Source organism: Hyperolius riggenbachi, chromosome 2, assembly GCF_040937935.1.
Source record: "Hyperolius riggenbachi isolate aHypRig1 chromosome 2, aHypRig1.pri, whole genome shotgun sequence".
Taxonomy (NCBI): domain Eukaryota; kingdom Metazoa; phylum Chordata; class Amphibia; order Anura; family Hyperoliidae; genus Hyperolius; species Hyperolius riggenbachi.
In genome coordinates, this window is record NC_090647.1 from 20064410 (window position 1) to 20092339 (window position 27930).

The 27930-nt window shown below is 45.2% G+C and overlaps 1 protein-coding gene across 4 annotated transcripts; it reads right to left on the reverse strand.

Annotated features, from left to right (window-relative positions):
* Nucleotides 1-224: 224 nt before the first annotated feature.
* LOC137545372 (P2X purinoceptor 7-like) lies at nt 225-27905 on the reverse strand. 4 transcript variants are annotated; one of them, XM_068266534.1, is made up of 4 exons: nt 27781-27905; nt 5429-5503; nt 2856-3229; nt 225-495 (listed from the first exon to the last, which is right to left on the reverse strand). In XM_068266534.1, exons 3-4 carry the CDS (start codon nt 3227-3229, stop codon nt 306-308), a joined length of 564 nt encoding a protein of 187 aa, XP_068122635.1. In that variant the 5' UTR covers nt 5429-5503; nt 27781-27905; the 3' UTR covers nt 225-305. The 4 variants fall into 4 exon arrangements, with proteins under 4 accessions (XP_068122635.1, XP_068122634.1, XP_068122633.1 ...); XM_068266533.1 differs by having other exon boundaries at nt 27689-27905; XM_068266532.1 differs by having other exon boundaries at nt 27661-27905.
* Nucleotides 27906-27930: the final 25 nt, after the last annotated feature.

Below are 27930 nucleotides of genomic sequence, written 5' to 3' on the forward strand. Positions count from 1 at the left end.
TTTAGCGGCGGGGATGCGGCGGATTACTTGGGAGCACTGAAGCGAACTATAAGGAAGCTTTTGCCGATGAGGGCCACAAAATATTGTATCGAGGGCCGCAAATGGCCCGCGAGTTTGAGACCCCTGTTCTAGACATTTGTTCCAAATCAGATCTGAATGCATGCAATACTGACAGAAGAATTTGGAAGAACATTTAATAAAAGGTAAACATAAAAATGTAGAAATTTTGAGTAATCAAACAGATTTTTATATAATTTCTACTGAAAAGCAATAAAAAAAATGTTTTCATAGTAAACTACTAAAATTTATAGATCTATCATTTCAGAAGCGTCATACTCCGGTGGAAAAATAAATCCTTTATACAGGTGTTCAGGGTCTGGAAAGGTTTCTCGAATTCTCTTCACAACACAGGATGGAATGGCCCTCTTTCGTCGTTTGCCCAAATACCCGTAAAGCCACACCGTGAACGCTCGATAGGCTGTCTGTCGAAGTTTCCTATAGAAAAAATAATTAAAAAAAAATACAAATTACCAATTAGATTCAAATATTTGTGTCATAACATGCTGAACCATAAGGGAGCTTTCCAATGGTTTGTGCCATTTGAGAAAGAGGAAGTTGAGAAGCAGCCCTTATGATATCCTTCATTTTTAATTGGACATCAGATTCTGTTTGTACTTTCCTGAGAGAATGTGTTAGAAATACAATGCATGTTGGATCCATGGAAATATCTCCCTGCATGCATTATAGTAGCAGTAGGGTATTGTACCATGTTAGCCATCAGTAAAAGCAAGACGTTTTGAATCAGGATGATATAATTTATTGGCTAACTGAAAAGAGTACGCAAGCTTTCGGCTGTTAACACTTCGTCGGGCTTAAAATTCTTTATGCTTACAAGCTGATGGTAACAGACAGCTGTATACATGCAACATCAAAAGGAGATACATTTTTTTCAAGCATAAATACATGCCTTAAGTGAAACAGAACATCTAAATGTGGTTAGAGGTTGTCAGCTGAGATAAGACTCCTTGTTTACACAATCCTCACAGACTTGGGAGTCAAACTGTCACAGAGGCATCGTAAATTCTGAGTTCTCACGTTTTATATATGTTGAGAAAGTTTAAGTATTAAATGTAATTAGCCTCATACCAGTATAAAATGTTTTTGTCCACATTATAGCACTTGCATATTAATTGCCGAAAGCTCATATGCCAACAGAAGGGGATTGTCAGTTCAAGATGTCGCATATCATAAACTCTATGTTGCAGGAGAGCAGCACCTCAGACCCCTCACCCCTTAACCTCCTTGCCGGTTATCCCGAGCTCAGCTCGGGGTAACCTGCGCAGGAGGATTTCTCAGGTCCCACTGGGCCGATTTGCATAAATTTTTTTTCCTACACGCAGCTAGCACTTTGCTAGCTGCATGTAGTACGCGATCGCCGCCGCTACCCGCCGTGCCGAGCGCCCCCCCCCCCCCGCCCCAGACCCCTGCGCAGCCTAGCCAATCAGTGCCAGGCAGCGCTGAGGGGCGGATCGGGGTTCCCTTCTATTATTTTTTTTAAGTAAATTAAGTTGTACTAAAAAGACCACTCTAGAAAAAATATACCATTTAAAATCTGAAAAATGTTAAGTTTTGCAATAGTCCATCTCCAAATGGGCGATTTTTAGGGTTTTCTCTGTTGTATTATTGCTGAATATGCAAATTATTCCCTGTTGTCCCCTAAGTTAGCCACACCTTCAGAACCACCAATCAATTCTGGAGGTGTGGCTAACTTAGGGGACAACAGGGGATAATTTGCATATTCAGCATTGATGCATCGTGGGAGAACTCATATGCTCACTCCAACCTGAAATTTAAAGCTGGAGTGTTCCTTGAATTCCCTGAAGTCTGAAGGCTGGACATACAAATGAGCAGCCAACAAAAATGGCCTGATCCCATCGCAAAGATGGTTCATTGAGGAGGTCTGAAGGAGCAGCTTCTAACTTCAGCCCTGTCCTAGCACATGCAACCAGAAACAATACAGAACTCACCTCCAAAACGAGTCCTACACTGGCTGTCGTCCTTTATCTGCCACCTGCTTTCTCCCGTGCAGGACATTTTTCATAAATTAAGAGATGACGTGCACTAGAGGGGGCAGGAGGAGTGGATAGATGGAGTGTACTAGGCTATGGAAGGATGGAGTGTTCACCACTACTGCTGCGTGCATGAAAAAAGGACGACGTGAAAAAAGGGCCTGACTGGATAACGAAATGGCGATGGTGGATAACGAAATCTTATAAAAACGTTGTCAAACTAGGTTAAACGATAAATACCGTTGTAAAAACAGACGGGAAATAACAAAAAGATAACGTTAAAAAGCATTACGTAATTAAACAATACAGCTTAACCAAACCCTACTCTCAAACAGAACCCTCTCCAGGTGGTGCCTAGAACTAGCCACTTACCTGGTGGAGCCTAACCCTAACAACCCGGTGATGCCTAACCCTAACCACCCCCCTTGTGTTGCCTAATACTAACCACTCCCCCTGCAGAAATACCCTGTCACACATAGAAACATAGCAAGCTTCTAAAACGATAACATACTTCAAAAACAATGTTAACGATATTTATCACGGCGTCTTTTTTTCTGCTTTTCTCGCCGTATTAACGCCGTATTGCATTAAAGTCTATGGTGGCACCCTTTTCGTCCCCCCTCAGCCAGCACCCTTTTTTCCGGCTTCCCTGCTGCGGGGTGAGCTCTGCAAGGCTGTGGGGCACAGTGGAGAACCGAGGAGCAACAGTGTATAGAGGTGAAATAATTCAGGCAGTCCCTATTATTATACCAAGTATTACCTCTACACTTATAACAAAATATTTACCGGTTGTACAGTCTTTCATCAGGGTGTTCTGTGACATTCGGATGAAAGCGGAAGAAATTTTCAACAGCTTCTGTATTGACAAAAGTGTTGCTGAAATATGGAATTTGGGTGACGCAAGTGATGTCTTCCTTAAATTTTTGACATATTGCCTCTATTTGATTGCAGCATTGAGATTCTCGTAGTGTTGGCATTTGCATGCAGTTTCCACATTTGCACCAATCAAATGCTACAGTTGCTTCTGGATTGTTGTCATTTTTTTCCAATTTTCGATTCTCCATTTTCTTAGTAGTGGCCAATCTTGGTTTCTCATAGAAACTGGGATCTTGGTCTAAGGGTGGAAAACGACTCCAGTAGTCCTCCATAAGTTTTTTCATCTAATAGATAATGAAGGCCAATTGTTAGGTCACATAAAATGTTTTGCGTCATAAAAGAATACTTAAATATGAAAAAATAGATATGGTTTATGCTACTCTGGCTCATATATTAGTATGTTGAAACATTGTATTTTTCATGTCTGCAGAAATAGTACTATTTCAGGTATAAACTATGAACAATGACAGTTCCTTCCATTTACAAAAAAAAAAAAAAACGGAACTTGTGAATTTAGGAAAAAAATAAAAAATGTAATACTAACTTGAAAGAATAAAAATAAAATAAGATATGCTGTGGGCACCTACCCATCTAACCTATACTGGGGGAACCTACCTATCTAACCTATACTGGCCATCTATAATGGAGGCACCTACCCAGCTAACCTAAACTGGGGGCACCTACCTATCTAACCTAGGTGGCAACAATACGGGATACCCTCTACCGGAGGCACCTACGCAGCTAACCTATACTGGGGCAATTATGCCAGGGTACCTATACTGGGGGGGCCCATAGCTGGCCAACCTATACTGCGGGCACCTATACCTGTATCCATGGGGGGACGATTTGTACACCCTCGACCTGAGTGCAATTTAGCCTAGAAACTGCCCTGAATACAGCATTTGGATGGCCCAGGGGATGCAGGACTTATCCTTACTGACTGGAACGCATATTCACTGAGCGTATGCTCTGCCCTTACTGCACAGTGGCCTTCCTGTGCTTGGCGGAGTGTAGGTGAGTAAGCTTAGTATCATGTTGCCAGTTCCAAACATTTACTTTGAACTTACTTTTCAGCCGCAGTCATACTTGTGCCGAATCAGCATGGTCACACGTACAACAAAGAGTAGGTCAGCCACCTAAACTTATCCGACATGATCTTTTCATATATAATTAGTTGAACTTTGGGCGTAAAAACTGAGGAAGAGGGGAACCAGGTCAAGATACTGAAATATTCAGAGGTTGTACTGGACTAGGGTAATATTTAAAGGGGCAGTGACAGGGACCTGGCTGTTACCTGCTCTCCGATCACTGCAGTCAACCTGCCGTGTCTCCTCTGCAGTGCTGATTCATTAGGCTCACACACGGTGTTTCAGAATTCTCACAGCGGAAAAGTAACCCCCTATACATTCTTAATGGTTTGGGTCACCCCGATCTGCCTGGTTGCTCTGTATAAACAGGTTCTATTCCTGCCAGCTTCACAATAGTTAGAGCCTGTTTATTTAGGTACGTCAGAGGTCTGCAACAACACTGAGTAAGCTGAGTAATAAATCAGCTGTGTCCAAGAAATGGAAGGCATAGAGCAGATAACAGGCAATCCCTGTCACATCCCCCGTCAGAACCAGCTGATGTAATTGCACAGGTCAGATGTGTACAGTCTAGAAGTGCTGTTAGAAGGTATATTTTAAACACATGCTCTATGGAGAAAATTATGCTATCAATCAGAGCTGGGACAAGGTCCTCCAGCACCCAAGGCTGAGACACCAAAGTGCACCCCCTCCATCCCTCCCACCCCAGACGTCACACACCAATTGCTTTTAGACTAAGAGGTGCCCCAGGGCTCCTAACACCTTAATCTCTAGTTATCTGGCTTGCAGTCACTGTCATGAATCCCCTTTTCATATTTCGATCTGCTTCAAACACAATAGGGGAATGATAGCGGAGTGAGTTGTGCACCCCCTACTACACTGCGCCCTGAGGCTGGAGCCTCTCTCGCCTCTGCCCGGCCCCGCCCTGTGCCCCCTCCTACACTGTGCCCTGAGGCTTCAGCCTCTCGCCTCTGCCTCGGCCCTGCGCCCCCTCCTACACTGCGCCCTGAGGCTGGAGCCTCTCTCGCCTTTGCCTCGGCCCTGCGGCCCCTCCTACACTGCGCCTTGAGGCTGGAGCCTCTCTCCCCTCTGCCCAGCTGTCAATATTAAACAACTGATGCTGGAGATAAGGGAATAGCATAATTTTTCACTATCGTGCCCCTTTAAACGTTGTTTTTAATGAAAATACATCCAAGCAATCCACAGTGGGTCTATGTTACTGTGCATTGGGGCTGTGCTTCGAGGGTGTTAACATGGAACGGCAAATTGGAGGAAGACAAGGGAAGAGTCGGATAAAACCAGAGGCTTCACTCTGACTAAATTTACTCATTTATTTTTGAATCTCACAGGTTTACTTACAAATTATTTTTTAACAAACTATACTTGTTATTAACCTACCTTCTCATCTTTAAAATCAGTGAGACTTGTCTTGATGTGGGGCCATTTACTTGAAGTGCTCTGACTTCCCTCTTCCTGAAATGACAGTTCCAAAACTGAAGCATTAGTTGCTGAAGTGATGTAGGAATACATTTATTTTCTATTACAAATCAGTAATGATATAGGAAAAAAAGACAAACTTACTTGTGGTAACGTCTTTTCCAGGAGTCGGAAGGACAGCAACCCTGAGACTTGTCTCCTTCCATTTTAGATTGGACAGGACGCTAGTTAAAAAATTAACATAATGAGATTAGGCAGGAACAGGCAGCATATATAAGACAGCATTCCCTTACCCTCCTCAGTAATAAAAAAGACTCCACACAGAATGATGCTTCAACAAATTTCTTTTATTCGGGTGGGTAGCAAGGGTGCTGCCCTTCCGACTCCTGGAAAAGACGTTACCACAAGTAAGTTTGTCTTTCCAGGACGTCTCAGGACAGCAACCCTGAGAAGATAAACAAGAAACTTTATTAGGGAGGGATAACAGCCTGCAACACACGTCTACCAAAACATAAATCAGAATTGGATGATAAGTCCAGTCTATAATGTTTAACGAACGTATTGTGGCTTGACCAGGTAGCCGCTTTACATATCTGCTCTATAGTAGCTCCTGCCCTCTCTGCCCATGATGTTAACACAGCTCTAGTTGAATGTGCTTTCACTGGTCCAGATAATTGCTTTCCCTGTTGGATATAGGATAATGCAATGGCCTGTCTGATCCATCTTGCTATGGATGATTTAGAGGCCTGTCTGCCACGGCCTTTACCAGCAAAGAGAATCAACAAAGCGTTGGATTTCCTCCAAGATTTAGATTGTTGAATGTACTGTATTAAACACCTCCTCACATCGAGACAGTGCATCTTTTCCTCTTTCTGATTTGATGGGTTACTACAGAAGGTTGGTAATAGGATCTCCTGAGATGTATGAAATTTGGATACAATCTTGGGTAGAAAAGAGATATCTAGGCGAAGAGTTACTCTGTCTTCTGAAATGGTACAGTATGGTTCATTGACTGATAACGCCTGTAATTCTCCCACTCTTCGTGCAGAAGTTATGGCTAGAAGAAAAGCCATTTTCAAGGTGAGATGTTTCTTTGAGATTTCCGAGATTGGTTCGAAAGGAGCTTCACATAGAGCCTGCAATACTGTGTTCAAGTCCCAAGTAGGTACTTTTATCTGTACTGCAGGTCTTAGTCTTTTTAGTGCCCTAAAAAAACGGACAACGTATTCCTCCTCCGCCAATCTTCTCTCTAAGAAAACACTCAATGCCGCGGTCTGAACCTTCAGAGTACTAGAGCTCAGGCCTTTTTGGAATCTCTCCTGCAAGAACTCCAGCACTGAAGAAGAGAGGATTGGATCTTTAGATGTAGATGTACACCAGTTGCTATAGGTATTCCATGCTTTAGCGTAAATCTGTCTTGTCACTTTCTTCCTGCTCTGGATAAGTGTCTCCGACAACCTGCTAGAGAATCCTTTCCTCTTTAATAGTTGCCACTCAGGCTCCAGGCAGAAAGGTGAAGGATTCCTGGATTGTGATGCAGAACCGGACCCTGGCTCAACAAGTCCGGTCGATCCGGCAGGATCAGGTGATCTGAGGCTAAACTTTGTAGCAGAGCAAACCAGGATCTCTTGGGCCAGAATGGTACTACCAAGATTGCTTGGGCCTGGTCTCGTTGAATCTTGCTCAGTACCTTTGAAATCAGTCCCAAGGGAGGAAAAAGGTAAAGATGATGCTTGTTCCAATTGACTGAAAAGGCGTCCAGGACCCAGGGATTGTCCTGTGGACACAGGGAGGCAAATCGAGGACATTTGGCATTGTTCCTTCTTGCGAACATGTCCACCTCTGGTGTTCCCCATCACTGAGAGATCTGCCTGAATACTTGGTCGTTTAGAGACCATTCGTCTTGATAGATCATCTTTCGGCTTAGATAATCTGCAACGCAATTTAGAGCCCCCTTCAGATGAACCGCTTTCAAGGACTTTAATTTCTTTTCCGCCCAGCAAAGAATCTTCGAGGTTAGACTCCACAAAGATCTGCTCCTTGTCCCCCCTTGACGGTTGAGGTAGGCCACTACCGTGTTGTTGTCTGTCCTGATTACAACATGATGTTGATGTATAAGTAGGGAGAAGGTCTGAAGAGCTTCCCAAACAGCCCGTAGTTCTCTGTAGTTCGATGATCTGCTTTGAATTAGTGTAGACCAATGACCCTGAGCCGGTAGTTGCTCCAGATAAGCTCCCCATCCCCAGGAACTCGCGTCTGTTGTGATCAGAGACTGCTGAGGGAATTCCCAGAGATTCCCTGCATTCAGATGTTCCTGATCTGACCACCAGTCTAGAGACTGTTTCACTCTCCAGGGAATTGTCACTCTCTTGTCCAAAGACTTCAGGCTTCTGTCCCATTTCGATAGTATCCAGTTCTGTAAGGTTCTGGAATGCAACTGACCCCATTGTATCGCTGGGAAGGATGCTGTCATGGTACCCAATACAGCCATAGCCTTTCTCAGAGTGATGGAGACTGAACTCTGAAAAGAAAGAACAGAATTTAACATCAGCGAGGATTTCCGTGATGGTAGATACAGTCTTTTACTGACAGAACATATATCAAACCCCAAGAATTCCATGTATTGTCTGGGTAGTAGGGATGACTTCTCCCAATTAATCAACCACCCCAAACTGATAAGGAAGTCAATAGTCAACTCCACCTGGAGATTTACTGAAACAAAAGATGGACCCCAGATAAGTAAGTCATCCAAATAAGCAATCACTTGCACAGATCTAAGCCTAAGCACTGCCAAGACTTCTGCCATAACTTTCGTAAAGAGCCAAGGAGCAGATGAAATACCAAAAGGGAGAGAATTAAATTGAAAATGTCTTACCTCTCCTTGAAACACCACTGCAAACCTCAGGTAGCACTGGGATTCTAGATGGATAGGCAGATGGAGATAGGCGTCTTTTAGATCCAGGGATGCTAGAAAGCAATTTTCCTGCAGAAGATTTATGACTGAGCGGATGTTGTCCATCCGGAATTTTCTGTATCGGACTGCTTTGTTTAAATGTTTCAAGTTGAGGATGAATCGATAACTTCCTTGTGGCTTCTTTACTAGGAACACCGGGGAGTAAAAACCTTGACCCTCCTGACATTTGGGAACCTGTCGGATGACTCTCTTGGATAACAGTGATCCTACCTCTGTCTGTAGGACCTGATTTTGAACCTGATCTCTTGGAGGGGGAGTTACGAAAAATTGGCTTGGTGGAGGGTATGAAAACTCTATCTTGTACCCCTGGAGAATGATGTTTAATAGCCATCTGTTGTGAAAAAGTTCCTGCCAGTGTTCGAAAAAGTGAGATACCCTGCCTCCCACCGGAATCCTGGCGTCATTGTTTAGGCTGTTGGTTGGCCGGGGTATAGGGTATGCCGGGCTTTGCACGGTGAGATCTATTGGGGGGCCATCTCCTTCTGGGAGCTGATCTATTCTCTGTCTCCGTTTTGCCCTGGTCACGAAAGGAACGGTTTGCCCTAAAGTTACGTCTTCTAACGGGAAAGTTCTTTTTCCTGTCTGAGGATCTTTCTAAAATCTCGTCTAGCTTAGAACCAAAGAGGAGGTTGCCCTCACAGGGAACTCCACATAGCTTAGATTTTGATGATGTGTCTCCCTGCCAGGTTTTGACCCAAATGCCTCGTCTGGCTGTGTTCACTAAAGCAGAAGCTCTGGCAGTAAGGCGGACTGAATCGTCTGCTGCATCAGTTAGGTAGTTAGTGGCATGCAGAATCTTAGGAAAGGAGTTAAGGATCTCTTCTCTAGGGGTTCCAGTAGCGATCTGGGTCTGTAATTCAGTCAACCAGATCTTTAAAGATCTAGAAACTGCAGTGGAGGCTACAGATGGTTTGAAATTCAAAGTGACCGCTTCCCACCCCCGTCTTAAAATGTTGTCCATTTTCTTATCTATGGGATCTCTCAGGTTGCCAAAATCTTCAAACTGAAGCTCAGACCTTCTAGAGACCCTGGACAAGGCTGGATCTAGTTTTGGAGAGTGACCCCAGAATTTCTGATCTTCCGGGCTATAGGGATATCTTTTTGCCAGGGATTTAGGCCAAAAAGCCCTATTTTCCGGATTATCCCACTCTTTCTTTATAATGTCTTTTAGACTGGAATGAACAGGGATAAAAGATGACTGTGTATCTGAAAGACTTTCGTACATCTGGTCTAGAGGTGACAAAGACTTTTGTTCTTTAGTAATACCCATTGCACAATGCATTGCTTCAATTAGTTCTTTCATAAAGTCAGTGGAAAAAGCAAACTTTAATGGTTTTACATTTTTACTCTCGGATGCATCAATTTCTGATTGGGGTAATTCTTCAAGGGAGGAAATGTCTATTTCACCTTCTGACCCCTCTGACCTTTCTGAGTCTATCTCAATCCTCCTTCTCTTAGGTGGTCTGATAGGGGACTGGGAAGTACCAGCAATAGGGGCATCGGAAGGTAGAGTAACAGGAGGTGTACTCGGGGGCACATCAGGATTTATGGCTGATCTCTTAATCTCCTGAATAGCAGATGACATCTCTGATCTCATCCAACCCATAAGGTCTTTTAACAGAGTGGGTGACTCGTCCTTAACCACCTTTTCCGTGCAAGACTGACACAGATGCTTAGCTGAGTCCGGCATACGAGTATTACATACTGCACACTTCTTTGACTTAGGTACAGACTTAGTTTCAGAAGTAGTCATTTTATCAGGCTTATCAGTTTTATCAGACTTGGTAGGCCTATCCTGTTTGTGCCTTGAATCCGACTTTACATTCTTTGGCTGAAAAACACAGACAAAGGAAATAGCTAAAGCCTGAACCTCCCTCAAACAATGAATATACACACAATTCAGGTATTAAGTCAAATAACCAATGTGACACATACCAGAGAGGGAGTGGAGCTTGTCTCCTCAGAGCCCTGGGAGCAAGAGCCTGCGGGTGTTTCCATGGTCAGCCTAATAGAAAAAATGACCATGATGCCATCTTAAATAGCACTCTGTGGTGCTCCGCCCAAACTCAGGTTATGCACCTGAGGTCTTTTACCTGATCCGCGCCGTTTCCGCCTTGATTCGGAGCCCTAGCTCTATAGCGGTGAATGTCCGCTGCAGCGCACGCCAGGCTGGCTTCCTCCTTCCTCTCAGCCGATCACATGACTCCGTCATGTGATGCGTGCGTCCTTCCGGCGGAAGTCCGTCTACGGAAGACCTCCAGTCTTCAGCGCACAATGCAGGGAGAGGCAGATGCGTGCGGCCAGCGTCCGCGCATGGCTCCAACTGACCAGCGCAAGTCGGAAAGCGTGGCAGCCGCGGCTCCTGAAGTTCCCTCATGGGTAGCCAGCCCCTCCAGCGAACCAGCATCCTGCTGGACAGGAAAACAACTGAGGAGGGTAAGGGAATGCTGTCTTATATATGCTGCCTGTTCCTGCCTAATCTCATTATGTTAATTTTTTAACTAGCGTCCTGTCCAATCTAAAATGGAAGGAGACAAGTCTCAGGGTTGCTGTCCTGAGACGTCCTGGAAATATTGTTTTCAATCAACATATTATTCGGATTAAAAGACACACTGTTTATCCACCAGAAAGAGAGAAAAAGGCACCTGCATATTATATTTCAAATACAGGGAGTCCCCAACTTACGAACGCCTACCAACTGCTGCGATGACGGGGACTCCCTGCAGTGTTCTCCCCAGGCTCTTTTTTGGTGAGCACCCGGCTGTCATCGGCTCACCTCCTCCTATGCTGCAAGCAGAATTGTGCAGAAAGGCACCGGCCCTGCATTCTCTCATATTGCCCCACCCGGCTACTTTTTTATGCCACCCGGCTAAATTTTCATGCCACCCAGTTGGAAAAAAATTCTGGGGAGAACACTGCCCTGTATTGTCCCACGTGTCCCCTTCTGTCACACACTCACTCCCCCCCCTCGTCTTTCTCTGCTCCCCCTGAATCAATAACAGCAGCAGGAACATGGATCAACTCAAACAGCAGCTCCAGCGGCAAACAGAGACCTCTCCATCACGGCTCACCTAAAACGTGTAGCCCATTTATGGGCTAGCAGCCCCAGGTTTTAACTACAGTGATGTGAAAAACTATTTGCCCCCTTCCTGATTTCTTATTCTTTTGCATGTTTGTCACACTTAAATGTTTCTGTTCATCAAAAACCGTTAACTATTAGTCAAAGCTAACATAATTGAACACAAAAATGCAGTTTTAAATGATGGTTTTTATTATTTAGTGAGGAAAAAAAACTCATCAATGACGCGTCATTAGAAGCCCGACACTAGAGGAAGCCACACGGAGAAGCCAGATGTCTTCAATCGCCGCGGGCAGGATGGAGGAGGTAAGCTGCTGCCACTGTTTGCATTTGGGGGACCACAGAGACACAAGGGGGAGGGAAGAGACGCAGGCAGGGACACGAGCCAGGCACAGCGGGGACACGAGCCAGGTACAGCGGGGACACAGGGGCTGACAGGAGGACGGGGGCTGACAGGACACAGGGGGCTAACAGGAGGACACAGGGGGCTAACAAGGAGGACACAGGGGGCTAACAAGGAGGACACAGGGGGCTAACAAGGAGGACACAGGGGGCTAACAAGGAGGACACAGGGGGTTAACAAGGAGGACACAGGGGGCTGACAGGAGGACACAGGGGGCTAACAAGGAGGACACAGGGGGCTAACAAGGAGGACACAGGGGGCTGACAGGAGGACACAGGGGGCTGACAGGAGGACACAGGGGGCTGACAGGAGGACACAGGGGGGAGTCCAGGACATGGCAGGACAAGGGGGGTCACACCAGAGGACACAGGGAGGAGACGTGGGGCATACAGGAGAGACATGGGGCATACAAGAGGACACATGAGGAACATAGGAGGACACCATTTGGGGGAGAACATGTACAAGACGCTCCTGATATATAGACGCTCCAGACCAGGTTTCGATTATTTTTTTCCCCTGATTTTTGCCCTCTAAACCTGGGTGCGTCTTATATGGCGAAAAATACTGTATGCAATGAACTGAAGTTTGTAAAGTACTTGTTTACTAGCTAAACTAGATCTCTCTCAAACCACTACCTGTTATTAGACTATATATTGTATATTCTGGCGTATAAGACTACTTTTTAACCCAGGAAAATCTTCTCAAAATTCAGTGGCCATCTTATGCGCCGGATGTCGTCTTATAGGGCAGGTGCTGAAACTTCTGAGCCGGACTGGAGAATTGGCAGTTGCCGAATATGGTGGGAGGAGCTCAAAAACGTCCACAACCGCATCCCCACCATAGGCGGCGACCGTATGAATGCAGCAAGGGCGGTGCTGTACAAGTAAGGTAGAAGAAAATTCAGCCAGCAGGATTCCTGTAAAGAAGGTCATGATGACAAGGTGAGGGGGCACCTCACTAGGAAGGCTTTGTATACTACAACCAGCAAATCGCCAGTAAGGTACATCGCTTGCCATGATTGGCTGGTTGTTGTATACTGGGTACCACATGCAGTAAAGCACCACAAGTAAGTATCTGTATCTGTGTACACAGTATAGCACCAGTACATACAATACAGTATACAAATGTCCAACAGTCAAGACGGGTAGTCTTATATGGCAAGTATAACCCAAAATGTATATTTTAACTGGAAAAGTTGGGGGGTCGTCTTATACGGCCAGTTTTACACGCCGGAATATATGGTAATTGTGATATAAAAGTCACAAACTACATGCAATTGCGATAAAGGGGCAGAGACATGAATTACCATACTTGTCGGACAATAAGATGCACCTGACCATAAGGCGGACCTAGGTTTAGAGAACATAAACCAGGGGAAAGGAAAAAAAATCTAACCAAGCCTGGTGTGTATATGGTGCAGGGTGTCTTATAAAGTTTTTCCCACCAAGCTGTCTAAGCTACAATGCCCAGCTAAACTACACTAACCCCTGCTGCCCTTCAGTTACAGTAATCCCCACCTACACTAATCCCCGCTGCTCCACCTGCTACAGTAACCCTGACTACCCACCGCTACATTAACTCTGGACTGCCCTCCTGCTACTCTAATCCCCACTGCCCCTCAGCTACAGTAACCCTGACTGCACCCCAGTTAAAATACACTACCCCCACTACACTAATCGGCACATTTACCAAGCTCGATGAAGAAATCAGAAGTGACACCTTTCTCTCATAATAGGGATGTGCAGGGTGCTTTGTAGGGGGTTTACTGATACAGGGAGTGGGTGATCCAGGAAGCCACCAGGTGACTTTACAAATGACCCTCATCCTCCCATTATGCCCAGCTCCCCGGCAGACTCCCTCCATCCTTCTCCAAGCCAGACTCACTCTGTCCCCCTCAATCACGGATGCCAGCGTGCTTGATCACTACCGGGCAGACTCACTCTGCTGCACCCCGCTCAAAGAAGTCTGTGTGCCTCTGTAGAGCATCCTGCATCTTCTATGTCCTGCCTGGATTGCCACATGTTCTGCCGCTTGGAAGCCCATCAGGGGATCGAACCTGCCGTGTCATCAGGGCTCACAATTCATGCGACGTCCTGTTGTCATGGAGACGCAACACAGGAAGCGGCGAGTACAGGGTTTAAGCCCCGCTTATCGCCTGCAACTCTGCATGGAGGGAGGAGGCCAGGACTGCTGTTCAAAAATGTTACTAGAGCCTGCAATTTCCACCTTCGCAACATCTCCAAAATCCGCCCATATCTTACCCCAGACACTACCAAGCTTCTCATCCATGCCCTACTGTCTGGCCTCCCCTTGAAACGCATTGCACCCCTTCAATCAGTCCTAAATGCAGCAGCTAGACACATCCTTGCTTCAACCCACTTTGCTTTCACTTCTCCCTACCATGAAGCCCTACACTGGTTCCCCATCTGCTTCAGGATCAGATTTAAGATTCTGTGCCTTACCTAAAAATATGTACACAAGACCTGCCTAACCTACATTTCTGATCTGCCCAACCCCTCCGGTCCTCCAATGATCTCAGCCTGATTTCCCCACGCATTTTTCACTTCCATGCATGCCTACATGACTTCTCAAGAGCCGCCCCCACCCTATGGAACTCCCTCCCACCCACTCTCAGACTCGCTCCTTCCTTCAACACCTTCAAGCAAGCCCTCAAAACACATTTAATTAAAATGGCCTACATCCCATCTACCACACTTTAATCAGCTGATATGTTTTTTATCTTTCTGTTTTTATATGGGGTTATAGACAGCTTTAAGGGTGTATTTGAGGATTTCTAGGCTTGTAGCATGACACCTATAGATGGCACCTTGAAACTACAAAGCCTGCAGTCAAGACTGTCAAAAGCTGGATGGCCGAGGCAAAGTTGGAGCTACAGGCCTGCTTTGACTGCACTGACTGGTCAGTCCTGCAGGCACCCTCCATGGAGATATGGTTGGAGAACATCACCTCCTACATCAGTTTTTGCAAGTTTTGTGTCCCATCAAAGTTCTTCAAGGTCTTCCCCAATAACAAGCTGTGGTTCAATAGTAAGCTGCTCCGGAAACTCAAGGAGTTCAGGGAGGCAAAGAACGACCTTAACCATAAATTGCGTGCTGAAAAGAGGGCCTACTCCGACAAGCTGGGGCACTTCCTCCAGTTAAACAACCCACGCGAGGTGTGGAAAGGCCTTAGAGCATCAACAAACTTCAAACCATCTCCTCTGCTTTCAACCCCCAGAACCACACTGGCCGAGGAACTCAACGAGTTCTACTGCAGGTTCGAGCACCACCCCAAGCAGCTTGCGGACCCAGCACCTTCGATAATGCCCTCCCCACCAAAGATCCACGATGACCTAGTGCTCGTAGCCGTCCAGGAAACAGACGTACTCTGTCACCTCAATCCCAGGAAAGCGGCCAGTCCTGACGGTGTGTCACCAACTGGCCTGAGAACCTGCGCTGACCAGCTAGCCCCTGTACTCACCTCCCTATACAATAGGACGCTGATGGAAGGCAAAGTCCCCTCCGGTCTCAAAAGGTCCATAATCGTACCAGTCCCAAAAAAGCTGTGCAACACAACTTCAGGATTTGTGGCCCTCACCCCACCATCATGACAATCTGAATGACTGGTTCTCGCCCACCTGAAGTGTTCCACCAACTCCCTTCTTGATCCACATCAGTTTGTGTACAGAGCTAAAAGGTCCATAGACGAGGCCATCAACATCAGTCTGGTGTACATTACGGACAACCTCAACAGACCAGACTTCTACGTCAGGATCCTGTAATTGGACTTTAGCTCTGCATTCAAAACGATTTGCCCGGACAGTCCTGATTGACAACCTGGCACATGTCGGAGATGACACCACACTTTGCACGAGGGTCAAGGACTTCCTCTCCAATAGGATGCAACAGGTCAAGCTTTGTAACTGCTTCTCCAGTGTGAGAACTACTAACACAGGAGCACCACAGGGGTGTGTTCTGTCCCCAAACCTGTTCTCGCTGTACACAAATAACTGTACATCATCTGCCAACTCCGTTAAGGTCATCAAGTTCGCGGACGATACAACCATCATCGATCACATCGGCAGGAAGGGAGAATATGACTATCACAGCAAGATATGGTGCGAGGTCAACAAAGCTCCTCCCTAATGCGGCAAAAACAGTGGAATTGATCTTGGACTTCAGGAAAAAAAAGGACTGAAGAGGTGCCAATCTGTTTTATGGTAGGCTGCAGAGTAGAATGTTATAGTAGTCAAGACAGGAAATGATTAAAGGATTCCTTAGTCCATCTTAAAATTTAAAAATGGGGGGGGGCAGGGGGGAGTTCGAAGGCTGCACATGGCCAGCAGCGCTCTGCGCATGCGCTGTACTTAGTTGTGACTCAGTGCACATGTGCAAAGCACTCCCAGACGCAGGTGCATGATGAAGGACACTTGTCGCCAGGCAGCGCCTGTGAAGTCTTCACCGACCCTCCCAACCCGGAAGTAGGTTCGGAGCGGTAGGCCTACACATTCCTGCTCCCTCCATTTTTACATTTTAACACGGCTGGGGAGTTGGTACAATAATCATCCCGACTCCAACTCAGACTCCTCAGTTTATGAAACCACCGACTTCAACTCGACTTCAGGTACCCAAAATGGCTCTGACTCCAAAGTCTAATACTTACAAGGGCTGCAGATTTGGTTCAAAAATCATCCAACTCTGACTCAGTTTATGAAACCACAGAGTCCCAACTCCGACTCCAAGTACCCAAAATTGCTCCAACTCTGACTCTAAAGCCCTGCATTTTAAGATGGACTAAGGTATCCTTTAAAGCATGTACAAGCAATTTAATAACCTATGTGTAAGGAAGGGACAAATTCTGTAGATTTTCTTAGATGAATGGAGCAGGAGGTTGTTAATATGTGGTTTAAATGAGAGTTCAGAGTCCAGAAATGGTAGCTATACTTTGAGGAGCAGAGAGAGAAGGTGTAATTATCACAATATCCATTTTACTCAAGTTAAGTTTTCGTAAACACCTATAATGAATGCAGGAACAGCAGATAGACAGTTAAGGACTCAACATAATAGTGTAGAGAGGTCAGGAGTGGAACTGAGAGACAGATTTTGGGTGTTACCAGTGTAGAGATGATACTGAACACCAAAAGAGCATATTAATTGTCCAAGGCCAGAAGAGGTCCAAGAACAGAGCCTTGTGGTACACCAAAAGACAGTGAAAATGGAGAGTAGTTAGTACTGGAGTAGGAAACAGTGAAAGAATGTCCAGACAGGGAGGAGTAAATCCAAGAATGTGCTAAGTCCTTGATACCCAGTGATGAGGGAGTCAAAGGCAGAGGAAGGGTCAAGAAGTATTCATACAGAAAATTGCCCTTTGGCTTTTGCAAAGAGTTAATTTGCAACTTTAGTAAGGACTGTTTCAGTTGAACGATAAGAGCACAAGCCAGACTAGAGGGGATCTAATGAGGAGTTTGTTGAGAGAAATTCAGGCAGTTCCGAATAGATGTGTCGTTCCAGCACTTTGGATGCAAAGGGAAGAAGTGAGATGGGACAGTAGTTAGACAGGAATGTAGCGACTACTGAATATTTTTTTGATTCAAAAGGTTTGAACACTCATTGCAATCACTATACACTCACCTAAAGGATTATTAGGAACACCTGTTCAATTTTTCATTAATGCAATTATCTAATCAACCAATACCATGGCAGTTGCTTCAATGCATTTAGGGGTGTGGTCCTGGTCAAGACAATCTCCTGAACTCCAAACTGAATGTCAGAATGGAAAAGTCAGGTGATTTAAGCAAAACTTGAGCGTGTCATAGTTGTTGGTGCCAGACGGGCCAGTCTGAGTATTTCACAATCTGCTCAGTTACTGGGATTTTCATGTACGACCATTTCTAGGGTTTACAAAGAATGGTGTGAAAAAGGGAAAATCATCAAGTATGGGGCAGTCCTGTGGGCAAAAATGTCTTGTTGATGCTAGAGGTTAGAGGAGAATGGGACAACTGATTCAAGCTAATAGAAGAGCAACGTTGACTGAAATAACCACTCATTACAACCGAGGTATGCAGCAAAGCATGTGAAGCCACAACACGTACAACCTTGAGGCGGATGTGCTCTACAACAGCAGAAGACCCCACCAGACCATGCAGTAAGCGGCAGTCCTGTGGGCGAAAATGCCTTGTTGATGCTAGAGGTCAGAGGAGAATGGGCCAACTGATTCAAGTTAATAGAAGAAGAGCAATGTTGACTGAAATAACCACTCATTACAACCAAGGTATTCAGCAAAGCATTTGTGAGGCCACAACACGTACAACCTTGATGCGGATGGGCTACAACAGCAGAAGACCCCACCGGGTACCACTCATCTCCACTACAAATAGGAAAAAGAGGCTATAACTTGCACGAGCTCGCCAAAATTGGACAGTTGAAGACTGGAAAAATGTTGCCTGGTCTGATGAGTCTCGATACAGTCAGAATTGGGTGTAAACAGAATGAGAAGATGGATCCATCATGCCTTGTTACCACTGGTGTAATGGTGTGGGGGATATTTTCTTGGCAGACTTTAGGACTCTTAGTGCCAATTAGGCATCGTTTAAATGCCACAGACTACCTGAGCATTGTTTCTAACCATGTACATTCCTTCATGACCACTGTGTACCCATCCTCTTATGGCTACTTCCAGCAGGAAAATACTAAAAAGGCCCCCACAGTCACCAGATCTCAACCCAATAGAGCATATTTGGGAGGTTATGGAACGGGAGCTTTGTGCCCTGTATGTGCATCCTACAAATCTACATCAACTGCAAGATGCTATCCTATCAATATGGCCCAACATTTCTAAAGAATGCTTTCAGCACCTTGTTGAATCAATGCCACGTAGAATTAAGGCAGTTCTGAAGGTGAAAGGGGGTCAAACACTGTATTAGTATGGGGTTCCTAATAATCCTTTAGGTGAGTGTATACAACTGATACCGTGCACCAAAACCTGCCAAGGACAACCACAGTGTCAGAAATGCAGTAAGGGGATGGGGAGCAGCTTGTTAATGATTTTTATCATTCAAAGCATTTATAGAAGTGATCATTACCAGCACAGGACCAATAAGAGCTAATACTGTGACTGAGGGAGAGCCCTATGGGTTTCCTCTGGCCCAAGGGCCCGGTGCAGTCGAGAACTCTGCGACCCCTATTGCTACACCACTCTTCTCTGCTATAAAAGATATGCAATTACATAAAAACCTTTAAAGAAAAACATTTGTTACAGCTGTTACAAATCCTGCAATATATCTGCAGGGTGTCTACTTCCTGCTTTCATGGAAGCAGACATATTGTTAACATCCTGTGCTTTCAAATTAGCCTCTGTGCTGTGGAAGTCAGCTGACAAAGCTGAGGGATCAAATTACAACTAGTGATTAGACACAGAAAAGGGGGAATTAACAGGCTAAACTATTAAAAACGCATGCAGGGTGTGTTTCTCTATATTTCCCTTCTGTCCTGTGCAAGAGTTCAGGTCCACTTTAACCACTTAACATCTCAGTCGTTTTCAGCTTATGCATCCGAGCAATGTTCACCTCCCATTCATTAGCCTATAACTTTATCACTACTTATCACAATGAACTGATCTATATCTTGTTTTTTCCACCACCAATTAGGCTTTCTTTGGGGGGTACATTTTGCTAAGAGCCACTTTACTGTAAATGCATTTTAACAGGAAGAATAAGAAAAAAAATGAAAAAATTCATTATTTGTCAGTTTTCGGCCATTATAGTTTTAAAATAATACATGCCTCCATAATTAAAACCCACATATTGTTATTGCCCATTTGTCACGGTTATTTCACCATTTAAATTATGTCCCTATCACAATGTATCGCGACAATATTTTATTTGGAAATAAAAGAGCATTTTTTCCGTTTTGCATACATCACTATTTACAAGCTTGTAAAAAAAAAATGGAGAGAAATATTTCATCTTTACATAGATATTTAAAAAGTTTAGACCCTTAGGTAAATATTTATGTGTTTTTGTTTTTTTATAATAATTTTTTTATTTTTTTTTATTTTTATTAAACATTTTATGTGGGCATTTTTGGGAGGGTGGGTTTTAAAAGTGTTTTATTTGGGGAAATATTGGTGTATTGTAATGTTTTTGGGCATTTACATGTAGTTTTACTTTTTGGCCACAAGATGGCAATCTCGATTTTTTTTACATGACGTCACTCTAAGCGTACAATGTACGCTTAGAGGGACACAGCTTCAGAAAGAGCGAAGCTTCCGAGAGAAGCTGTCGCTTTTTCAGCGGGGGAGAGGAATCAATGATCGGGCTCCCCAGCCCGATACATTGATTCCGTGGCTACCGACTCCGCGGCCGGGAGTGCGCGTGCACGCGCGCGATCGGCCGCGGGAGCGCGCCTGTCCTCCTTGACGTTTTTATACGTCAAGGAGGACAAAGTGGTTAAACAGGAAAATTGAATACTCACCTTCCGGTAATTTTCCTTTCCTGGAACAGAAGATGGCGGCATACCTCTGGGTTAGGCTCCACCCCCTGACCCCAATAGGACAGCTTGCTTATAAAATCAAAACCCCGCCTCCCCCCGCCATTCTCATGAAAATCAGTCCTCGAATGGACCGGAGGGTGGGATTCGTATGCCGCCATCTTCTGTTCCAGGAAAGGAAAATTACCGGAAGGTGGAGTATTCAATTTTCCTGTTTCCTGGACAGAGATGGCGGCATACCTCTGGGACATAAAAAATCACAACACGAGGGAGGGAAATGCAAAACACAACATATTTTATTTTACAACTGCCGACAGAACAGCTTTTCCAAAACTTAATGTAGTCAAAGAAGCAGGATCAACATGGTAATGGGATAAGAAAGTATGTGGAGATGACCAACTTGTGGCCTTACAAATTGTATCAACCGAGACTTTAGTGAACGAAGCCCAAGAGGCAGCCATCTCTCTGGTCGAATGTGCATGAACCTCTACTGGAACTTCTAAACCCTTACTTTTGTAACTTTGCTGAATCAACCTGACTAGCCAATTAGCAATAGTTCTGGCCGTTACTGAGGATCCCTTCTTTGCACCTTGAACATTCACAAACAGACGATCTGTTGACCTGAAAGAAGCTATATTGTCTAAGTAAGCTTTTATGCTTCTCCCTACATCTACAGGGTGACACTCATGCTCCAATGGGAATGTTGGCAAAGTCAATTCTTGATTTATGTGGAAGGAACTAGCGACCTTTGGGATATAATCAATAACCCGTCGGATTACCACTATCTGGGAAAAACTGAAGCAAGTTTTGCGAACATCCCAGCGCTTGCAGATCTGAAACAAGTTTTGCCGAAGCTATGGCTACTAAGAAAATAGTTTTCAAAGTTATATTCCACAGGGAAGCAGACTCCACAGGATGAAACGGAGGCTCTGATAAAACTTGCAACACGACAGACAAATCCCACTGGGGAAAGAAAGGCTTTCTCGGGGGCCTAATCTTCTGAACTCCTTGTATGAACTTTATCACCAACGGATTCAAGGCCCATCTTTCGTTCGTTAAGGCAGATAAAGCAGAGACCTGAACCTTGACTGCTGATAAACTTAACTGCTTGTCCACTGCTGTTTGTAGAAAGTTTAGAATATGATGGACATCAGGCATCAATATATTAAAACGTTCTGTGGCAGCAAATACTGCAAATCTCTCCCAGATTCTGTGGTATGTTGAATTCGTAGATCTTTTTCTTGCCTGCAACAGAGTACTAATCACTTCCTCAGAACATCCAAGGGTCCTATATTTCTCCCATTCAACTTCCATGCCGTTAAACTGAGGCTGTTGACATTTGGACACAGCAGGTTGCCCTGAGAGAGCAGGTCTGGAATCGTTGGAAGGCTCCATGGTTCTTCCATACTCAGTTCCAATAGTAGTGTGAACCATGGTCTTCTCGGCCAGTAGGGCACAATAGCAATGATCGTGCATGATTCCATTGCTAACTTCTGCAAGAATTTTGTTATCATTGGAAACGGTGGAAAGGCATATCCGAGATTGAATGTCCACGGGTGCAACAAACAGTCTGTCCCTAAAGCCTCTGGATGGTGAAGGCGTGAATAGAACCTGGTTACTTTCGAGTTCTTGACTGAAGCAAATAAGTCTACCTGTGGGGATCCCCACTTTTGAACAAGTTGCTGGAATACCTTCTGGTTCAGTGACCATTCGTGGATACTGGAGAAGTGTCTGCTCAGCTGATCCGCTAGGATATTCTGTTTCCCTGGTAGATATACTGCTGTCAAATCTGACAAGTTCTTCTGAGCCCAATCCATGACGTAGGCTGTCACTTCTAAGAGGGACTGACTCCTTGTACCCCCTTGCCTCCTGATATAGGATACCGCTGTAGTATTGTCTATCTGGAGAAGTACTACTTTCCCTTGGATCAGATGACTGAAAGCCCTTAAAGCTAAAAAGGCTGCCTTTAGTTCCAGGAGATTTGAAGAGACTTTTACTAGAGGGACTCTCCACTTCTCTTGTATGCAAAATCTCTTGCAGTGGGCTCCCCAGACTTGCATCTGTGGTTATCACTACCAGAATCTGCTGTTGGATCTAGTGACACGACTTGAGGTGGGTCGAGAGTGTCCACCACCACAGAGAGTTCCTTACCCTCAGGGGTAGAACAAACCTTTGAAATAGGTTCCTCTTGTTCCATGACCTGAGGAAGAAGATCTGAAACACCCTCATGTGCCAATGTGCCCATTTCACCATCGGTATTGCCGATGAAAAGATTCCTAGGAGACTTAGACACTGCTTGGCTAATACTACCCTCTGGGTTAAGGATGCTCTGACCCTTTGCTGAATCATCACTATCTTCTGGTCTGGGAGGCATATCTTGTTCTCCCTGGTAATAAACCTGGCTTCCAGGAAAATCATGTCTTGAGACGGTCTCAGTTGGCTCTTTTGAAAGTTTATCATCCAACCTAGTCTCTGCAACTCCTCCACTAGAATCTTCTGATGCTGTAGTAAGACTAAACGATCTTGATGAACTAGCAGAATGTCGTCCATATAGTGAAATACCCTCAGTCCTCTGCGTCCTAATGAGGCAATTGCTGGAAGAAGAACTTTGGAAAACGTCCTTGGAGCCGTTGACAGACCGAAAGTAAGACTCCGGAACTGCCAGTGTTGATCTTTGATTGAGAATCTGAGAATTTTTGAAAACTGTCTTTTATTGGTATGTGAAGATAAGCGTCTGACAGATCGATGGTCGTCATCCAATCGTCCATTCTCACCAATTTTATTATGGTTTGCACTGACTCCATCCTGAAGTGACGGATCTTTATGTGTTTGTTTAGAATTTTCAGATCCAATACCGGCCTCCATCCTCCTGAATTTTTTGGAACTACGAACAAAGGTGAGTAAATTCCTGAAAACTTCTCCTTGAGGGGCACTGGAATTATTGCTCTCACTTGGGCTAATGAGTCTATATAGTCCATCAACACTTTCCCCTTCAGCCTGTTCTTTGGTAATTTTGTTTCTATACATTTTTTCTTTGGTGGAGTTCTCTTGAATTTCCACGAATGTCCTTTTCTTAGAGTCCTGTGCACCCAAGTATCTTCTATCGACTCCACCCAGACTCTCCAGAAGTATTGCAATCTTGCTCCTACAGGCATAGACCGGGTGGACGCACCTTCAGAATCGGTTTCTGATTTTGTCCGGAACTAAGAGTTGACTTAGGCTTTCCTGACTTGAGAAAGGATGACTATGAACCTTTCCAGTTTCTGTTGAACTGCTTTCCTGGCTTATAAGATCTCGCCTGCTGAAACCTGCTTGTCGATGGTTTTGTATTCGACTGTTGACGAAAGGGCTTGGTTCTTCTGTCCTGTGGCAACAATCCGGACTTTCCTCCAGTAACTTTCGCTATTGCGCCATCCATTTCAGGACCAAATAGGTGTTTTCCATCAAACGGAATTTTGCACCAATTATTTCGAGACGATTGGTCCGCCGACCACGGCTTTAACCAAAGAGCCCTCTTTGCTGTCACAGTATGGAGCATTGCCCTTGCCGATGATCTGATGGTGTCGATAGCGGCCTCTCCCATTAATTCACTGGTCAACTTCAGCTCATCTAATGCCTTTATAATTTCACTTCTGTCAGTGTCAGAATTCAAAGCGGTTTCGATATCTATCCACACCTTCGCCGCCTTTGCCAAGGAAGTCAATGCCACTGCTGGTCTACAGGCGGCCCCAGCTGCCAGAAAAGCTTTCTTTAAATCCGTATCAATCTTTCTATCTAGAGGGTTGCTGAACGAAACTGCATTGTCCATAGGAAGAGTAACGTGCCTGGCTAATCTCATTACTGAAGCGTCTATCACTGGCGGAGACTCCATTATCTTAACATCTTCCTTATTGAAGGGATAAAGCTTTGTGAATCTATTCGCCAACGACGGCTTCTGTTCCACTTTACTCCAATCTTTATGAAAGATATCCTTAATCACTTTCATAAAGGGAAAGTTGTTTGGCTGCTTGTCTAGGTGAGGATAATATTTGTCCGGTTCTTGTGCCGCTCCTTTTTCCTCTTCCCATCCTATTGCTGACTTCACTTCAGATACAAAAGCTGGAATTAGTGCGAAGTCAAAGCCTAACGGTGGAAGACCCGCAGAGGTCAGGCTTCCTCTGCCTGACTCTGTGGATTAATTGCAGGTGCTTGTGTAGCAGCCAACTTTTCAAACGATTCTTGAACTGCCTGCTGTATAAACATCATCACTTGCTGATTGTCTGTCTCCTTTTCTTTGCCCAGCTCCATAAAGCAGGCCTCGCATACCATTTTGTCCGGCATTGCCGGTTGCCCACATCACCAGCAGCATGATCTTTCTGGCTGAGAATATCTTTGCTCTTTGCTTGGTCCCGGAGAAGATCTTCGTCTCTCATAAGGACTGTTAGAACGTCTACTTGATCTATGCTTGCGAGCTCTGTATTCTGGTGAACCATTTCTATAAGGAGCTCTCCTGTCCTTAGAATGGTGCCTGCGCTGTGGGGACCTACTCCTGCGAGAGCTATAATATCTGCTTGAATAATATCTCCTGGGAGATCTGCTCCTGCTGGGAGATCGTCTCCTAGACTGGCGCTCTTTAGGCGACTGTCTTTTATCAGATGTCTTGCTCTGTCTTCTGGGCGAAACTCTTCTAGATGATATTTCATCTCGGTTTGACCTCGAAGGGGATCGAAGTTTACCAGAGGATTGGTGCCCTTTAGACTCCGTACTCCTCCCTTCTCCATCATGCGGACTGTGGAAACACAAAAAGATATGTTCCACTAAAAACATCCACTCCTACTGATGGGAGAAATAGCCCTCTTTTAAGCCCGTGCAATCAACTTTAAATATACACCCTGGTGCTGTGCCATCAAATCAAGAGTGATTAAATAATCACTCATTACCTCATCTGTATACTTGAGGGATGTTTATCCGCACCTTCCATCTTAAAAAAGGCAAACAATAGTAATCAGATAAGTCAAAAAGGTATAAAAACATATCACCTGCTCCTGCAGTCACTGCTGAAATACCTTGCCGTTCCCCAACTTGAACCGGGTGGTCCTCCTGCCTGGCAATCCAACAGTAGCCTGGGATAGACGAAAAGCGGTACCGCAGCAAGCCCACTGCACCCGCTCTGGCGTCCTGCAAAATGCTTCCGGTATTGTGTTCCAGCTAAATGGCCGCCCGGATCTCGCAAGATCCTATGACGTCATCTGACCCAGTCCGGAAATCAAAGGAGACAGTCCGGAAATCAAAGGAGAGAGGGCGGAAGATAGCAGCCACTCTCGTCCGGACGCTGGGTAAGACTCACAGCACACAGGGGGCGGCAACAAAGGGATTTACCCTTGCATATTTAACCTGCCTGGCGTTCTATTAGGATCGCCAGGGAGGCTGCGGGAGGGTTTTTTTTTAATAAAAAAAAAACTATTTCATGCAGCCAACTGAAAGTTGGCTGCATGAAAGCCCACTAGAGGGCGCTCCGGAGGCGTTCTTCCGATCGCCTCCGGCGCCCAGAATAAACAAGGAAGGCCGCAATGAGCAGCCTTCCTTGTTTTGCTTACATCGTCGCCATAGCGACGAGCGGAGTGACGTCATCGACGTCAGCCGACGTCCTGACGTCAGCCGCCTCCGATCCAGCCCTTAGCGCTGGCCGGAACTTTTTGTTCCGGCTACGCTGGGCTCAGGCGGCTGGGGGGACCCTCTTTCGCCGCTGCTCGCGGCGGATCGCCGCAGAGCGGCGGCGATCAGGCAGCACACGCGGCTGGCAAAGTGCCGGCTGCGTGTGCTGCTTTTTATTTGAGCCAAATCGGCCCAGCAGGGCCTGAGCGGCAGGCTCCGGCGGTACTGGACGAGCTGAGCTCGTCCAGACCGCCCAGCAGGTTAAGCCCCATTTAGAGGCCGCAATGCGTACCGCCTAACGGGAGAGGCTGAACCCGTCAAACTGCCAACAAAAATTCAAACAAAGGAACAAAAATGGCAGAATAAAAATAAAACAGAGAGAGAAAAAAAAGCAAACCTGTCCATGAGAGGACAGAAAAAGAGAATGGCGGGGGGAGGCGGGGTTTTGATTTTATAAGCAAGCTGTCCTATTGGGGTCGGAGGTGGAGCCTAACCCAGAGGTATGCCGCCATCTCTGTCCAGGAAATATATTTCCACTTAGTAACATTGACAGTGCCTCTGTTTATTTGCATACCATCCAACTTTTGAGATGAGAAAAAGGGACGCGCAAGCCACGCCCCTGGTCAAACCTCCACCACGCCCCTAGTCACGCATACCATAAAGATTTCATAATAAAAATATGTTTTATACTGCAAACCACACTGGTCCTTTCTATCCTGATTAATTTCCCTTCATAGTAACATGTTAGTTAAAATTAGTATTATATCAATTTAAAGGATGGGAATACAGTTTAGAGTCAAACACATTTGTAGTATAGAAATATATATATATATCTATATATATAATAGAAAGAGGGACAAAGTCCTGAAAGAGGGACAAATGAGGATGAAAGAGGGACAGTTGGGAGCTATGCATTTTTACACTATGAATATATGTAAACCATAGTACATAATAAGGCTATAAGAAATAATCATTTCTAGTTTACACATATATATCATGAAATTGTGATAGTTTTTGTTAAAAAGACAAAACTATATATATATATATATATATATATATATATATATATATATATATATAGATAGATAGATACAGATCTAAACATTATATATATATATATATATATATATATATATATATATATATATATATATATATATATATATATATATATATATATATTGTATTCCTAAAATTTGTATTATTTTTGTACTAATGCTAAATTAACATATATGGGATCAATGATACAAAAAGATATCTTGATGGCACTAATAATAATACATATCCTTTCATATAATAAATTGTGCAGAACACTTCTGTTAGGCCTGACCCTGCTGGGCACGCTATAGAATAACGCTACTAAATCTAGGCTGAATAAACACATCATCCCCGCCTCGCTTTACCCCGCGCCGTCCGGCCATTTTGCATTCCTCAAAATGTGTCTACTTTCGACGTAAATCCACATCGAGGCTCGCAGCCGGAAGCCGCGCTCGGCCACACCCCCCGGGACGTCACGCGCCGCAGGAAACACGCCACGCGCCGCTCGTCTTATTGGCTCAGCGATCTCCCGGCGGCCAATGAGAGCAGCTGAGGGGCGGGGAAAAGGGGCGCGTCTACCTCAGTCTCGTCTCATTGGGCGGCGGACCTCTCGGCGATCCTCCAGCGGCCAATGAGAGCAGCGGAGGGGCGGGGAAAAGGGGCGCGTCTACGCCAGTCTCATCTTATTTGGCAGCGGACCTCTCGGCGATCCTCCAGCGGCCAATGAGAGAAGGTGAGGGGGCGGGGCAGGCGCGCGGAAGAGGCGAGTCCGAGCAAGCAGCGTTGGTGGTGATTGGGATGCGCTGATTAGCAGAGAGGGGGGCGGGAGTGGCGGAGTCGCGCGGACGG

Excerpts from the sequence above, each read along its gene's own strand:
- LOC137545372 (XM_068266531.1), bottom strand. Across the intron at positions 3,230-5,428 it reads CTGATTTTAAAGATGAGAAG|ATGAAAAAACTTATGGAGGA; the intron begins GTAGGTTAATAA and ends ATTATCTATTAG. Across the intron at positions 496-2,855 it reads GATGAAAGACTGTACAACCG|GAAACTTCGACAGACAGCCT; the intron begins GTAAATATTTTG and ends TTTTTTCTATAG.